The sequence below is a fragment of the Mixophyes fleayi genome, chromosome 3 (genome assembly GCF_038048845.1).
Source record: "Mixophyes fleayi isolate aMixFle1 chromosome 3, aMixFle1.hap1, whole genome shotgun sequence".
Lineage (NCBI taxonomy): Eukaryota > Metazoa > Chordata > Amphibia > Anura > Limnodynastidae > Mixophyes > Mixophyes fleayi.
Window position 1 is genome coordinate 4,280,641 of NC_134404.1, and position 17,117 is coordinate 4,297,757.

The 17,117-nt window shown below is 42.3% G+C and overlaps 1 protein-coding gene across 1 annotated transcript in view; it reads left to right on the forward strand.

Moving 5' to 3' along the window:
- Positions 1-17,117, forward strand: part of LOC142143311 (uncharacterized) — a 1,060,202-nt gene that overhangs the window by 999,598 nt on the left and 43,487 nt on the right. The window contains exons 2-3 of the mRNA XM_075201038.1: positions 1,260-1,439; positions 7,449-7,592. Coding sequence (XP_075057139.1) covers positions 1,349-1,439; positions 7,449-7,592 — 235 coding nt within the window. The 5' untranslated portion in view covers positions 1,260-1,348. The remainder of the gene's footprint in view (positions 1-1,259; positions 1,440-7,448; positions 7,593-17,117) is intronic.

Consider the following 17,117-nt stretch of genomic DNA (forward strand, 5'->3'; position numbering starts at 1 on the left):
GTACACCCAGCACACACCTCTATCTGCCATACGCAACGTTATTAAATTCTGTGAAATCCCCTATCTTTAAAATGGGGCATATTTTACCAAATTTGAAAAAGACTGTAAATTTCTCAAACTTGTGACCTTTCAAAGGCACTCCTCAGCCATAATAGCTTTCTAACAAAACAAACCTCAAGTCTTGAAACCTCCTGTACACTGAGTTACGCTCTCCCCCCCAAAAAACAGAAAAACTGTGAGATTTTGAACTTTATATTATTCCTAATTTGTCATTTTTTTTATTCTTTTTTTCTGATTTGGCATGCAGCACCTGTGGACAGTTCTCCAATTGCATGCCAAATTTCAGCTTAATAGCTTTAATACTTTTTAAAATGTAGCCCTCTCAAACAACATGCCCCCCTCTCACAGATTTAGCATGGCGGAATGCCGTTTAATAAATGCAACCCTAATATAAGGGCACGACTGTATATATATAACTCTGGCCCCACTGATTACTCCAGAATTATGGCCTCACTAATTAGTTCAAAACTGTGGCCTCACTGACTATCCCAGAGTCGTGTGCACACTAATTACTCCAGAATTGTGGCCGTAGTGATTACTCCAAAACTGTGTTTTCATTGATTACTCCAGAATTGTGACCTCACTAATTAGTCCAGAATTGTGGCCTTGGTGATCACTCCAGAATTGTGGCCTCTCTGATAACTCCAGATTGTAGCCTCACAGAGTAGGAAATTTTAATTAACAGTGGTGTAACCATCATTTCCCCACGATTTTAGCAGCTCAAGTGGGCGGCACGGGACACACTGCCACCTACTGTAACTGACAGTTAGTTCAGTGGGTATATGTAATACCACATGTTGAGCACAATAATCCAGAAATTACATTAAAAATAATATTTTGCTTACATCCAGCTGTCTGACTTATCTCACCTCATTAAGATGCATCTGGAAGATATAGCTGTCATATTAAAACATTTAATACATTTAAGGGTTAGGATTGGTGAAACCCTGACATTTTTCAACCTTACTTTCTTATTAATTCTTTAAGCTTGATCAAGGTACTGTATGAGTAAATGTCTATGATTGGTAAAAATGAATATGGTATAATATGATATAATGCATGAATATAATAATTACTATAATATAAATTCATTTATTAGCCCATCTGCCCCTTTTACTGTAACAGCTTATGATCATTAATAATTGGTGTTTTTCCCAGTAGCAAATCTTAGTTTAAATTAAGAATTGTTTGATTTTTAGGACCTGGTGTCATCTTACCTATAGAAAAAGCCGGGACATGTCCCGCAGATGTGGACTACCCAACGTGTGACACTCCTGGGGTAGACCAAATGGCAGAATGTGCCACAGACCAAAGCTGCGAAGGGAAAAGGAAATGTTGCTTCTCGGGATGTAAACTGCGTTGTCTGCTGCCTTTGGAACGTAAGTGATCAGAAGCTGGCAATTATCATATGACAAAGTATCTTGGGCGTAATTGTCCCATGAAAATGCTGACCGTATATAAGCCAGATCTTCAGGACATCTTTCATTTGCAGTAGAAGAGATATTTTCCAACTATCAAGCGTTGGCCCTCAGAGGTGCTCAAGCCATTAAAATATTGGTCATTTTGTAAAATGATTTCTGAATCACATTTAGTAATATATTTTAATTATAAAACATAGCAATCCCCCAACCCCCCACCTAGTTAAAATTAAAATTTAAAGCAATTTCATAACACAAATATGGGACTATGCCACCAATTCCTCACAGAAGACAGTTTTGAGTTCCGCTTTTGCTTTTCCATTCCAAATGTAATTTATGAATAGAGCTGGAATGATGATGGTTAATTTACTCTGCTGTGTGGTGCAGTTGGGATAGGACTGGGCACAGGTAAGGTAAGATTCCAGTGGTGAAAAGTCCAAAATGTTTGCGGCCAAATGAGGAACGAAGAAAATATTTCACTGAATCTCAGTTCATACCAGCTTCATGCCAATGATCTATAGCTTTATGCCACGATATACCCCCAGAGTCTCAATTCAAACCAGCTTCATGCCAATGATCTACATCTTTCTGCCACAATATACCCCCAGAGTCTCAATTCAATCCAGCTTCATACAAATGATATATAGCTTTATGCCACGATATACCCCCAGAGTCTCAATTCAAACCAGCTTCATGCCAATGATCTTCATCTTTCTGCCACGATATACCCCCAGAGTCTCAATTCAATCCAGCTTCATACCAATGATATATAGCTTTATGCCACCACATACCCCCAGAGTCTCAATTCAAACCAGCTGCATGTCAATGATCTACATCTTTCTGCCACCATACACCCCCAGAGTCTCAATTCAATCCAGCTTCATACCAATGATATATAGCTTTATGCCACCATACACCCCCAGTATCTCAATTCAAACCAGCTTCATGCCAATGATATAAAGCTTTATGCCACCATACACCCCCAGAGTCTCAATTCAAACCAGCTTCATGCCAATGATATATAGCTTTATGCCACGATATACCCCCAGAGTCTCAATTCAATCCAGCTTCATACCAATGATATATAGCTTTATGCCACCATACACCCCCAGAGTCTCAATTCAAACCAGCTTCATGCCAATGATTAACAGTTTTGAGCCAACATATACTCACAGAGTGTCACCACAGCCCTAAGGGATCACTCACATCCATTCATGATACTTCTGTGTCCCACATATATTTGTGTTAGTAGGAAGCAATACAAGGGGGGAATTTACTATAATCCAGTTAACTTAAAATTATACTTTTGGACAGATCATCTTCTCTAGAATCTCTAGAACTAGAAATCGTCTCTCTAGATAAAACTTTTGAACCCATTAAAGAAATGGAAGATTTTAAAAAACTGAATATACTAACTCAGGATAAAATACAGAAATTGGAACAAAGTATTAAAATCACTAAACAAAAAAAGTATGCTAGAGATGTGGAGGAAAATAAAAACGATGACCCTTCTGTCATGAGACAAAAAATATTGTCCAATACTTCACAGACAAAACCAATCATCAATAGCACCTACCAAAAATTTTTTTACAAGCAACAAGTTAAGACTAGGAATAAACCACTAATCTTATATCCTCCAGCTAAATCTCATACTGAAAGAATATATCAACCCTATAACAATAAATTTTTCAGTTATTCACCTATAGGAAACAAGAAAAAAAAAGATACTCTCATTAAAAACTCTTTTAGGAATGGTGAAAACAACGCCAAGAAAGATATGGAGATTACCTCTCTATCCCTAATTCAAAATATAACCAACCATGCCACCACTGATAAGAAAAGAATCTTATCTGAAGACTCAGAGGATTTTTTAGAATTTCTCTTCCAGCCAGAAGAACCCAGGCCTTCGAATACCTTCCCAGTCACACCCAGAATAAAGAGAATCAGAAGCACACAACCCTAAGAAGGGGGAAAAGAGGAGGAAAGAAAAAAACACTCCTCCTTACTACATTCTTCATCAACCTCATCAGAAGGTGTTTTTAACATCAGCTCCAAAATTCTCACTAACCATCAGACAAATGTGTTAAAGAAGGGGATGAAGTTTGCCCCCCAATCCGGGATTAACAAATTCAATGTCTATATCGACTTACATCGGTTTGTTCGGAAATTGTGTCTGAAAAAATATTTTTTGAGAAAACCAATAGAAAGAGATGTATCTAACATCTATCATCAGTTTCAACATACTGATTTCAGACCTAAGAGTAATTTTTATCCAAATTTTACTAAGGGTTCATCTATTGAGACATTCCAGAGAATGGTTGAAAAAGACCTGGAAAATCTACCTGATAAAATTAAAATGAAATACAACATGTCCAAAGAAGAAATATCAGCTGTTAAACAACTAAAGGAGGATAAGGATATCATCATAAAACCAGCTGATAAAGGTGGGGGCATTGTGGTCATGGACAAAGAAAAATACACGAAGGAACTAGAAAGATTACTTTCGGATACTGACACCTACCAACCATTACCAAAAGACCCTACCACTCAGTACCAACATGAATTGGTTGATTTGTTGGAAGAAGGCCAAAATTTGGGTATTCTATCTAAAAAAGAGTTTGATTACCTTTATGTTAAAAATCCTAAAATCCCGGTGATTTACCACTTGCCAAAGATTCACAAAGACCTGTGTAACCCTCCAGGTCGACCGATTATTTCGGGGATTAATTCAATTACAGCTAATCTATCTGGATATGTGGATTTTTACCTACAAACATTGGTCTCCAAACAAAGAAGTTATATACAAGATACCACATCTTTCCTTCATACCTTGAATCATATGGAATGGAAGGACACCTACATACTTGGTACTTGTGACGTTAAGTCTCTCTACACCTGCATTCGCCATGTAGATGGCTGCTCACATTCGTACCATTATTTATGCAACCATACCGACCTGAAAAATGAACAGATTAACTTCAAAATGAGCTCTATAGAATACATACTGCAACATAACTACTTTTGGTACAATGACCAATTCTTCAACCAAATATCTGGCACAGCTATGGGGACTCGTTTTGCCCCTAGCTATGCAAACTTGTTTGTAGCTAAGTGGGAAGATGACTCCATATGGAATAATAATCCTTTCACTCAGAACTTAATACAGTGGCGGAGGTACATAGACGACGTCTTTTTTGTATGGGATGGCAGTAACGAAGCTCTCCAGCAATTCCTTAAATATATTAATAGCAACACTCTTAATATGGAATTTTTAGCTGAAGCCAGCCCCTTACAAGTTAATTTTTTAGACCTAACTATATATATTGAAGACCACTCTATCAAAACCAAGACCTACACTAAAGAAGTTGATACTAACAATTATCTCCTAGCCTCAAGTAATCATCATAGAGGCTGGATACGTAACATACCATCAGGCCAATTCAGGAGGCTGAAAAGAAACTGTACCAACCAAGATACCTTCGAAACACAAAGTGATATTTTACGATTAAAGTTCGTAGAAAGGAAATATGATGAAAATCTGGTAGACTCAGCTCTGAATAAAATAAGAGATTCAGAAAGGTCTACTATGCTTGAATACAAAAAGAAAAAAGAAAAAACTATTGCTCCAGAGATTTCTTTCATAACCCAATTTAATAGCAACTCTAAAGAAATAGAAGACATCATCCGTAAACACTGGCATATTTTAAAACTGGATCAGGAAACTATTAGCTTTCTACCTGTAAATCCAAGATTTATATATAAAAAAGCAAAAAATCTACGACAAATATTAACCAAGAGTTTTATTCCTTTCTCTCCAACAGTATCGAACAAAACAGAGAAAAAAGGTTTTTACTATTGCTTAAATTGCAAAACATGCAAGGATTGCAATATAACTCAGACTCAAGCTATCACTCAATTCAAATCTACATCTAATGGGAAAACATTTTACATCAAACAAGCTATCAGTTGTCATACAGAAGGAGTCATTTACATGTTGGAGTGCACTTGTGGCCTCCAATATATTGGTAGAACAAAACGTACCCTTAAAACAAGAGTGGCCGAACATTTCTATAACATCAAAAAAGAACTCAAAACTCATAGTGTTTCCAATCATTTTATTAACAATCCGAAATGCAACCCAAAACAACTAAAATTTTTGGGAATACAACATGTTAACAGATTTTGGAGAGGTGGAAACTATCTGGAAAATATATCACGGTTGGAATCCAAATGGATTTATATGATGAGAACCCTTATGCCATTTGGTCTTAACAGTGATTTTGATTTAGGTTCATTTTTAAATTTGTAATTTTCATTCATTTATTTTTATTTTTATTTTTATCTTTATTTTTATTTATATTTATATTTTTACTTTTTCTTTTCTCTTTTTTCTTTGCTCATTGGCATTTTTTACTGCCTGTTTTTATCCATTTTTATCCATTTCTTTTATCCATGTACCCCATTTACATGCATTTCTTACTATTAAAGTATTTACCCAATCAGGAAGAGGCAGAACCCATAAGAACCCTCCAATTCCTTTCTAAAAATATCCTTGAGAAAGTCCTATCTGGATGAAACGCGTTGGATCACATTTTTGTACCTAATCAGCCACCGTACTTGTGCGGGTCAACTTATCACTTCCGCGTTCCAAGACGCAGCTACACGAGATACCCGGACACTCCGGAGCCTCTATTCATAGGAGACTCACCGTTTTACCTGGACAGCTTGCCGAGGATTGCCAGCATACATAGGGCATTCTAGGGTAAGAATTCGTTTTATTTGCTCTCCCCTCCCCACGCTATCCGGTATACTATCCCGCGGTACTTCCACTTACATTTTCAAAGGAGCTATAAACATTTTTGCTGTTTTTACATTTTGTTGTCTATACGTTTTTTATTTTTATTTTTCTTGTTCATTGCGCCCTTTCCTTTTATATATATTGCCGATTGTACTATAGGGGCTGCATATTAGATGAGCGCTTACCTCTGTTTTTATTAAAATTATACTTGTTTGTTACCAGTTCTCACACTGTCCGATTTACAAAAGACCAGACTGCTCAAAATACATTGGTTCTCCTCTATTTCAGGCCCCGGTAGCAAAGGATCCCTGGGCATTTTTGTTGTGTTACCCACCACCCCCTCCCTTCTGAGATCTTGACAAATTTTCCAAATTGGCCGCACAAATACTGGTGGGAGCCAAAAGCCTCGTAGCTCTGAATTGAAAAACCACTTCCCCTTCGCCTCTCTCTCCGCACTCAAAAATCAGGAGATAACCTACTACCTGCATAACAGGGACCATGTCTTTAACCAAGCTTGAGCCCCCTGGTTGTTCTCTCCCCTTCTCTGTGGCCCAACTTACTATGACATCCCATGTATGGTGATCGGTGCTTTCCCACGTTGTCCTATTCTCCTCCTCTTCCTCCAGCACAATACGCTTAACAGCTGAAATAGAACATGGATGCATAATTTGCCCAATCCTCTATCACGTACTTCAGCTGCTGCTCCTACTGCTGGGAGCAATAGTTTCACAGACACATAACACAGGTGTCTCAGCTTCTGATTACATGCTTCCAATTTTCCAGTGACTCTATCGTAGCACCTCAGTTTAGACATGCTGCCTCTATATAGCATCTACTTCTCACTTTAGGAGCATTTCACATGGGGTCCTCTCATAAGACTCAACAGAGTTAACTATAGTGAGGCCCACACCTCATCTTCCCTTGTGTATCCCCAGTGACCTCACCTACCGTCACCGGGAATGTGTGTGGCACCTTGTAATGCCACAGACATCAAACCGCAGTCTTCTTACTAAGATCTAACTCTGGCATTGTAATCAGTTTTCTTTATCACAAAATCATTTTCTCAGTTGACATTCTCTGAGTAGGTGTAATGTGGTAGTGGTAATATTAGCAAAAAATGATATAAATTGCTATTAATTAAATATATTCTTTATAATTGCATGTTTCTGCAGCTAAGATGAATTCATGCCCTTACTTCGATCATTCAATCTGCATTACTGCCCGGCCCTTGCCCCCAAACTGCCAGACGGATGAACAGTGCCAAGGAACCGAAAGGTGCTGCTGCTTCAACTGCAGACGCCAGTGTACACCAACTGGTAAGAGCCATCACTTGTATCCTGACACCTTATATTGTAGATGCAGGAACTTATTAGGCATATACACAAGTATAGGGCCATAATGTCACTATATGGACTGCATAAGTAGCAGCAAAGGGTTAGTTATACAATGCCAGTATTTCTCTCCAGTGAAATTCTAGTTTTTGGCGGAGAGTCTTACAGTGGACATGATTAACAAATAAGGAGTAATATAGAATATCACATATTTACATAGCTAAACATAGTTAAAATGTTGTTGTCACGGTTCTTACGAAGAGACTCGGCAGATGTACCATAGTAAGAGTGGTAAATATAATAAGTAAAGGCAAAGAAGATGATGCAGTTCGGTGTAACTCTGCAGACCACTATGTGGTGTTAAGTTCAGTAGAATGAGCGTCAGCTCTGTAGACAAACGTAGGGACGATGTCCGGAGATGAGCGTCAGCTTTACAGGCCACTATGTGGCGGAGAGTCCAGTAGAATGAGCGTTAGCTCTGCAGACCACTATGTGGCGGAGAGTCCAGTAGAATGAGCGTTAGCTCTGCAGACCACTATGTGGTAAAAGGTTCAGTAGAATGAGCGTTAGCTCTGCAGACCACTATGTGGTAAAAGGTTCAGTAGAATGAGCGTTACCTCTGCAGGCCACTATGTGGCGGAGCGTCCAGTAGAATGAGCGTTAGCTCTGCAGACTACTATGGGGTAAAAAGTTCAGTAGAATGAGCGTCAGCTCTGTAGACAAACGTAGGGACAATGTCCGGAGATGAGCGTCAGCTTTGCAGGCCACTATGTGGCGGAGAGTCCAGTAGAATGAGCGTTAGCTCTGCAGACCACTATGTGGCGGAGAGTCCAGTAGAATGAGCGTTAGCTCTGCAGACCACTATGTGGTAAAAGGTTCAGTAGAATGAGCGTTAGCTCTGCAGACCACTATGTGGTAAAAGGTTCAGTAGAATGAGCATCAGCTCTGTATACAAACGTAGGGACGATGTCCGGAGATGAGCATCAGCTCTGCAGACCACTATGTGGCGGAGAGTCCAGTAGAATGAGCGTTAGCTCTGCAGGCCACTATGTGGTAAAAAGTTCAGTAGAATGAGCGTCAGCTCTGTAGTCAAATGTGGAGACGATGTCCGGAGATGAGCGTCAGCTCTGCAGACTAGGATGGAAGAGAATAGCTGGAAGGTAACTGGAAGCCACTTCTATCACCAGGAGGTGACTCAAAGAACAGGCACTGTAGGTAAGGAGGAAGTGCCTTTTAAACTAAGCGCCATTAGAATCCACCAATGAGAGGAGAATAGAGGTTTTAAAGAAGCCGTCAGGTCTGCGCATGCGCAGCCCTGAATCCAAGATGGCGGCACCCAGGACGGAGTGGAGCGCCAGAGCCAGGTAAGTCTGCCGGGTGTCGGGTGTGCTGCCTGCACACCCGGCGTGTGATAGTACCCCCCCCTTTAAAGACAGGCACCGCACGTTTATTGCAAGGTTTCAAGGGAAACTTCTTGTGGAATTTATCCAGCAGGTAGGGAGCGTGGATGTCGGAGGCGCGAAACCAAGAGCGCTCTTCAGGGCCGAAGCCCTTCCAGTCAACCAAGTATTTCAAACCGCCTTTACAATTTTTTGAGCCCAAGATTTGTTTGAGTTCAATCTCCTCCTCTTGATGGGCCTCTGGAGTGATGGAAGGAGCTACTGATGTAAATCGATTAATTTTCAGAGGTTTTAATAGAGACACATGGAAGGAGTTGACAATACGAAGAGATGCCGGTAAACGCAACTTGAAGCAGACTGGGTTAATGATTCCCGAGATACTGTATGGGCCAATAAATCGCGGAGCCAATTTCATGCAGGGGACTCTGAGGCGTATATTCTTGGTGGAGAGCCACACCCTATCACCGACCTTGAAGGTGGGAAGAAATCTACGCCTTTTATCTGCAGCCAATTTGTAATGTGTAGAAGTCTTTTTAAGACAAGCTCTTACTTGCGTCCAAATGGAAAGGAATTTGTTGTATAGAAAATTGGCTGCGGGCACCTGGGTGGGTGGGAGGGGCGCAAATTCAGGAAGAGACGGATGATGTCCATAGACCACCAGGAAAGGGGATTTAGAAGAAGACTCATGGAAGGCGTTATTATGGGCAAATTCTGCCCATGGTAGAAGATCTACCCAGTTATCCTGGTTGGTGGTAGAAAACATTCTGAGGTAGGTCTCCAAATCCTGGTTCACCCTTTCGGTCTGTCCATTGGATTGAGGATGATATCCAGATGATAAACTCAGTTTGATCCCCAATAATTTGCAGAGAGCTCTCCAGAATTTGGAAACGAATTGCACACCTCGATCTGAGACTATGTCGAGTGGACAGCCATGTAGGCGGAATATTTCCTTGACAAAGTGGGATGCCAGGACTGGAGAGGATGGAAGACCCGGAAGTGCAGTGAAATGGGCCATTTTAGAAAATCGATCCACTACCACCCATATGACGGTGCAATTTTTACTAGGTGGGAGATCGGTAATAAAATCCATACTTATATGGGTCCATGGTTCATGAGGTATGGGCAATGGAAGTAGTAAACCAGCGGGAGACTGATGAGTGGACTTATTCTGAGAACTTAACGTCAGTGTGAAGACTGGGCCACCAGTAGTTTCTGGATATCAATTCAATGGTCTTGCGGGTACCAGTATGTCCAGTGAAGATGGTAGAGTGATAATGTTTCAGCAGTTTATGGCGAAGATTAGGAGACAAAACTTCTCCCCGGTGGGGGTTTAGAGGGATTAAGCTGAGTAGCTAAAACTAGGCATTTAGGGTCCAGAATGGGATGAACAAGATCCTCCTCCGTGACTTCATGAGTAGAAAAAGCACGAGAAAGAGCATCAGCTCTCTTATTCCTAATGCCAGGTTTAAAAGTAATGCGAAGTTCGAAGCGAGAAAAGAATAAAGACCAGCGTGCTTGTCTGGGGTTCAAGCACTGCGCGGTTTGGAGGTAGAGCAAGTTTTTATGGTCCGTAAAGATAGTCACTGGATGTAGTGCTCCCTCAAGGAGATGTTGCCATTCCGCTAGTGCTGCTTTGATTGCCAACAATTCCTTATCCCCTATGGTGTAGTTCCTTTCAGCAGGGAGGAATTTTCTAGAGAAAAAGGCACATGGATGGAATTGGTTCAGAGGAGATTTCTGTGAAAGGACGGCCCCGATGCCCATATTGGAGGCATCAATCTCCAGAAAGAACGGAGAGGAAACATCCGGTTGTTGGAGGATAGGTGCAGAGACGAAAGCTTTTTTCAAGAAGTCAAAGGCCTCGATCGCAGCTGAAAACCAGAATTTAGGGTTGGAACCCTTTCGAGTAAGAGCCACAATAGGTGCCACGATGGTAGAGTAGCCCTGGATAAAGCGCCTATAGTAGTTGGCGAATCCGAGGAAACGTTGAATAGGTTTCAGGCCAAGGGGAAGAGGCCATTCTAAAATTGCTTTGATTTAATCTGGGTCCCTTTGTAATACGGATCCAGAGACGATGTAACCCAGAAACTGCATCTGAGGGAGCTCGAAGAAGCACTTCTCCAGTTTGCAAAAGAGTTGATGACGTCGTAATCTGGAAAGAACTTCCTTCACATGCTTACGGTGAGAGGTGATGTCAGGAGAGAAAACCAAAATATCGTCTAGATATACCACGACACAGAGGTAGAGAAGATCTCTAAATATCTCATTGATAAAACTCTGAAACACGGCGGGGGCGTTGCACAGCCCAAAGGGCATTACAAGATATTCGTAATGCCCATCGCGGGTATTAAAAGCCTTCTTCCATTCGTCTCCTGCTCTGATCCTGATGAGATTATAAGCACCCCGCAGGTCTAGCTTGGTGAAGATCTTAGCTCCTTTGATGCGATCAAACAGTTCGGTGATAAGCGGAATGGGGTATCGGTTTTTGACTGTAATGGCATTTAACCCACGGTAATCGATGCAAGGTCTTAACGATCCATCTTTTTTCTTGACAAAGAAAAACCCTGCTCCCGCCGGTGATGAGGAGGGTCAGATAAAGCCTCGGGAGAGGTTTTCTTTAACATATTCTGACATAGAAGAGGTCTCAGGTATGGAGAGTGGATACACTCGACCTCGAGGAGGTATTTTGCCCGACTGCAGTTCAATAGGACAGTCCCACGAGCGATGAGGCGGCAGATGCTCAGAGCGAAGCTTGCCAAAAACGTCTAAAAAGGAATGATATTGCTTGGGCAGAATGGAGACTTTGGTATTAGAGGACATAGAAATGGAGCCAATAGGTTGGACCTGAGTTAAACATTTCAGTCGACAAGTAGGGCCCCAAGACAGAATCTGCGAGGTGGACCAGTCAAGTTGAGGGGAGTGCTGCTGAAGCCATGGTAGACCCAGGATGACGGGAGTAGTAGTAGATGGCAGCACGTGAAAGGTAATTATTTCTCGATGTAATGCTCCTATTTGAAGGACGATGGGTTTGGTCCGGGTTTTCACGGTACCATTAGCTATATGGGAGCCGTCGATGGCCGTGATGGAAACAGGAATTTCTATTGGTACAGTTGGTATAGAAACCTGCGAAATTAAAGAGAAAGAGATAAAATTTCCGGCTGCTCCAGAGTCCAGCATAGCAGAAGTGTGAATGGGACCACAGGGACCGTGAAGGGTAATAGGGAAGGAGCAGACATTAGGAACACCAAAGGAGGGAGAGGTTTTGGAAAGCCCTAATCTGACCTCTCCGGAGCAGGTTAGGGTCTGGCATTTCCCGACCTATTGGGGCATTCATTCAGTAGATGATCCGGATCCGCACAATAAAGGCACAACTTATTCCTTAATCTTCTATCACGTTCCTCTGGAGTTAATCGAGAGCGCCCAATTTGCATGGGTTCCTCCATTGTTACCGGATGAGTGAACCGAGGTGCGAGTCTGGCGGAACTACGCCGAGAGGAATCTTTCTCTGAAGATCTTTCGCGGAAATTTAGATCCACACGGTTACATAGCGAGATCATGGCATTTAAAGTAGTGGGGAGTTCTTGAGAAGCCAAAGCGTCCTTGATTTTGTCAGATAGCCCCTGCCAGAAGGTGGCTACCAATGCTTCGTTGTTCCACCGTAACTCTGACGACAATGTTTGAAATTGAATAACATACTGGGCCACTGAGCGAGATCCTTGACGCAGGCGAAGAATACTAGATGCTGCAGAAGTAACCCTTCCTGGTTCCTCAAAAATCCTGCGAAAAGCGGCAATGAAGGCAGCACTGTCCGCCATGATCGGATCATCAAGTTCCCAGAGAGGTGAGCCCCAGGCTAAAGCTTGACCAGAGAGCAAGGATATTAGGTATGCTACTTTTGAGCGCTGGGTAGGAAAATTCTGTGGTTGGAGTTCAAATTGTATTGAACACTGGTTCAAGAACCCACGGCAGGTGGCAGGATCTCCATCAAATTTGGAAGGAGTTGGAATGCGAAGAGACGAATTGGAAGCAGCTGTGGGAACAGGTGCCGGTGAGCTGGCCGCTTGAACAGGTGGTGATGCTTGTAGTGAGTCAAAACGAACAGCAAGACTCTGGAAGCCCTGTAATAGCTGTTGTTGGACCACATCTTGTTGCTCTACCCGGTCGAGCAAGTGCTGAAGTATATCCTCAGCAGAGGGTTGCACTATAGATTCTGTCATATTAATGACAACGTTATTTGGCCTGTTCTTACTGTCACAGTTCTTACGAAGAGACTCGGCAGATGTACCATAGTAAGAGTGGTAAATATAATAAATAAAGGCAAAGAAGATGATGCAGTTCGGTGTAACTCTGCAGACCACTATGTGGTGTTAAGTTCAGTAGAATGAGCATCAGTTCTGTAGACAAACGTAGGGACGATGTCCGGAGATGAGCGTCAGCTCTGCAGACCACTATGTGGCGGAGAGTCCAGTAGAATGAGCGTTAGCTCTGCAGACCACTATGTGGTAAAAGGTTCAGTAGAATGAGCGTTAGCTCTGCAGACCACTATGTGGTAAAAGGTTCAGTAGAATAAGCGTCAGCTCTGTAGACATACGTAGGGACGATGTCCGGAGATGAGCGTCAGCTCTGCAGACCACTATGTGGCGGAGAGTCCAGTAGAATGAGCGTTAGCTCTGCAGACCACTATGTGGTAAAAGGTTCAGTAGAATGAGCGTTAGCTCTGCAGACCACTATGTGGTAAAAGGTTCAGTAGAATGAGCGTCAGCTCTGTAGACAAACGTAGGGACGATGTCCGGAGATGAGCGTCAGCTCTGCAGACCACTATGTGGCGGAGAGTCCAGTAGAATGAGCGTTAGCTCTGCAGGCCACTATATGGTAAAAAGTTCAGTAGAATGAGCGTCAGCTCTGTAGTCAAATGTGGAGACGATGTCCGGAGATGAGCGTCAGCTCTGCAGACTAGGATGGAAGAGAATAGCTGGAAGGTAACTGGAAGCCACTTCTTTCACCAGGAGGGGACTCAAAGAACAGGCACTGTAGGTAAGGAGGAAGTGCCTTTTAAACTAAGCGCCAGAATCCACCAATGAGAGGAGAATAGAGGTTTTAAAGAAGCCGTCAGGTCTGCGCATGCGTAGTCCTGAATCCAAGATGGCGGCGCCCAGGACGGAGCGGAGCGCCGGAGCCAGGTAAGTCTGCCAGGTGTCGGGTGTGCTGCCCGCACACCCGGCGTGTGATAGTTGTTATGTGTTATCCCTATATTCTTCCTTCTTTCCTTGCTTCCTTCCTCCTTTCCTTGCTTCCTTCCTTCCTCTGCCTTCCTTCCTCTCCTGGTTGGCTGGCGGTAAAGGAGCTCAGCGGGAATCCCAGAGTTCATCATTTTGCATTTGGTCTTTATGGACAGGTTTTTATGTGGATTTTTCAGTTGTTTTTTTTTCCTTTTGGACTACAATAGACCAAGAACATGTATTTGTATTTAGTAAAGTAGTGAACAAGGGTTTTGGAAAGTAAAATGTTCTATTAAATGTCTTTGAAAATTGTGCATGTTAAAATATTTTGTTGCAATATGTTGGGGACGAAGAGGCCCCTGTCCATTATACTAGGACCACTGATGAAGCAAAGTTCCTGGAAGCGTCTGGAAGAGGGAGTGCGTGCTGTTTTTAGTGGCCCCCGCAGAGTTAGATAATTTAAATGAGATAAGGGCAGAGAGTGGGCACTCCTTTATGTGTGGACGGGCGCACAGACAATTTGACTCAAAAGTTGATGTTTTAACCAGTTGTGAGCTGTAACAGATTGAATTTCATGTGTCTAATGAGGCATGTTTTGTTACTTACACCTACACTATGGTGGAGAAACACATATATAGGCTTACATTAATCAAAGAAAAAAAATTATTCATGGTCCCACATGTAATATAAACAGACACAATGTCCTTACACTCTCATTATTATTCTGAATCGTAAAGGAGATTGAACCAAGCAGTATTTTAGAAAAAAATATGACAATTTTTCTTTTATTTTAAAAGTGGTTCTAAAGAGGTAGGAGGGGGGGGTAGGAGGTGATAGGAGTGAGGAGTGGAGAGGAGGGGGATCTGATGGGGATAGTAGAGTGATGGGGCAATTGGAGGGTGAAAGGAGATGGATATGATGTAATAGCAGGTGAAAGGAGGTAATACAAGGGTGATAGGAGGGTGGTATAAGGGTGATTGTAGGGGGGTGGGACGGTGAAATAAGGTGATCGGAGGTGATAGGAGGGGCTTAGGAGGGTGAAAGAAGCAGGATAGGAGGGTGATAGGATACCCCTCCTTTGAATATGCTCTTATTTTTCCCATTCTAAAAAAATACACTCTTGACCACACCTCACTCTCTAACTACTGCCAAATTTTGCTTCTCATCTCTAAAATATTTGAGCGGATTGTCTGCAACTATCTCACCAGTTACCTCTCGGACAACTCCCTCCACGATCCTCTCCAATCTGGCTTCCACACCCTGCGCTCCACTGAAGCTTTTTACACTGCCTCCTTGGGTGAACTCATCACTTCCTTTGGCCTCTAGTATCACTTATATGCTGATGACATTCAACTCTACCTCTCTACTCCTGATCTTTACCATCCCCTCCTCTCTCGTGTTTCTGATTGCCATCTCCCCCTGGATGTCCTCCCATTTCCTTGAAATTAATTTAGCCGAAACCGAACTCAGTGTCTTCCCTTCTTCTAGACATTCAGCCCCCCCTGACCTTTCTATCACTGTCAATAATACCATCATCTCATTCGTTCTCCAACTCTGCTGCCTAGGTTTTACTATCGACTCATCCCTCTCCTTTGCCCCCCAGATTCAATCTATTGGCCAATCCTGCCGCTGCCATGTGTAACATTGCTCGTATCTTGCCCTTCCTATTCTAGGATGCCACTTAAACTATTATCCATGCTCTAAACATTTCCCATCTTGACTACTGCAACCTTCTCCTCACCGGCATTCCCTTCTCACATAATGCTCTCCTTTGCTCTATACTTAACAAGGCTGCTAGACTTATTTCTTTCACAAAGCTCTTCTTCTACCTCACCTCTTTGCCTTGCCTTACACTGGCTCAACTTTCCCTACAGAATCCTCTTCAAACTCCTTACCCTCACCTAAAAGGTCCTCTTCCACTCCACCTCTCCGTACATCTTCAATCTCCTCTTCATACACACTGCCTTCCTCCCTCTGAGCTCCGTCAATTACTGTAACCTTTCCTCCCCTCTGATCACCACATCCCACTCCTAAATCCAAGACTCCCCTGGCTTCCCCCTCCACTGGAACGACCTCCCTTGTTCTATCAGACTCTCCCTTAGTCTGTTCATCTTCAAATGGCTCTGAAAACTTACCTATTCTTAAAAGCCTATTAGCCATCTGCCTAACCATGTCGCTATGCTTGATTACCTCACCTTCTTACAGCCTCCTCCCTTACTGCGCTCCTCTTGCTCTGATCTCCTCCACTGACTCCTCTTGTGTCTGTTTGCCCTCCCTTTAGGTTGTAAGCTCTTGCAAGCAGGGCCCTCTTCCCTCCTGTCTTACTACCTATTACTTCTGCTTCAGCTACTCTGGTACTAGCTATGCTTCGAGCCTGTGGAGTTCTAGTGTTACTCTTTTCTTGTTCTGTGCTGTTATACCTTGTACGGTCTATTGTTTGTAATCTGTACAGTGCTGTGGACACTTTGTGGTGCCTTATAAATAAAGGAAAATAATAATAATAATAATAATAATAATAATAATAATAATAATAATATTAATAATAATAATAATAATATAATAATATAATAGGAGGGTGATTGGTGGTGATAGTAGGAGATAGAAGGGGGATAGGAGGGTGAATGGAAGGGATTACGAGGGTGATCGAAGGTGATAGAAGAGAAATTAGGAGGTGGATAGAAGGGAGATACAAAGAAGACCTTTGTACAGAGTTTACATTGCAATCAGCTTTGTGCAGTTCATCCCGTGCACTTTGTAAACAAGATCCACTCAAACACATTTTTATGACCCTGATTTAAATTACAGAATCTCCCGAACTGATTCATCCATCTATAGTCACCAATAGGCGCAGGGATACTGCAAAAATCATATGATCTCACATTTCAAAAGTA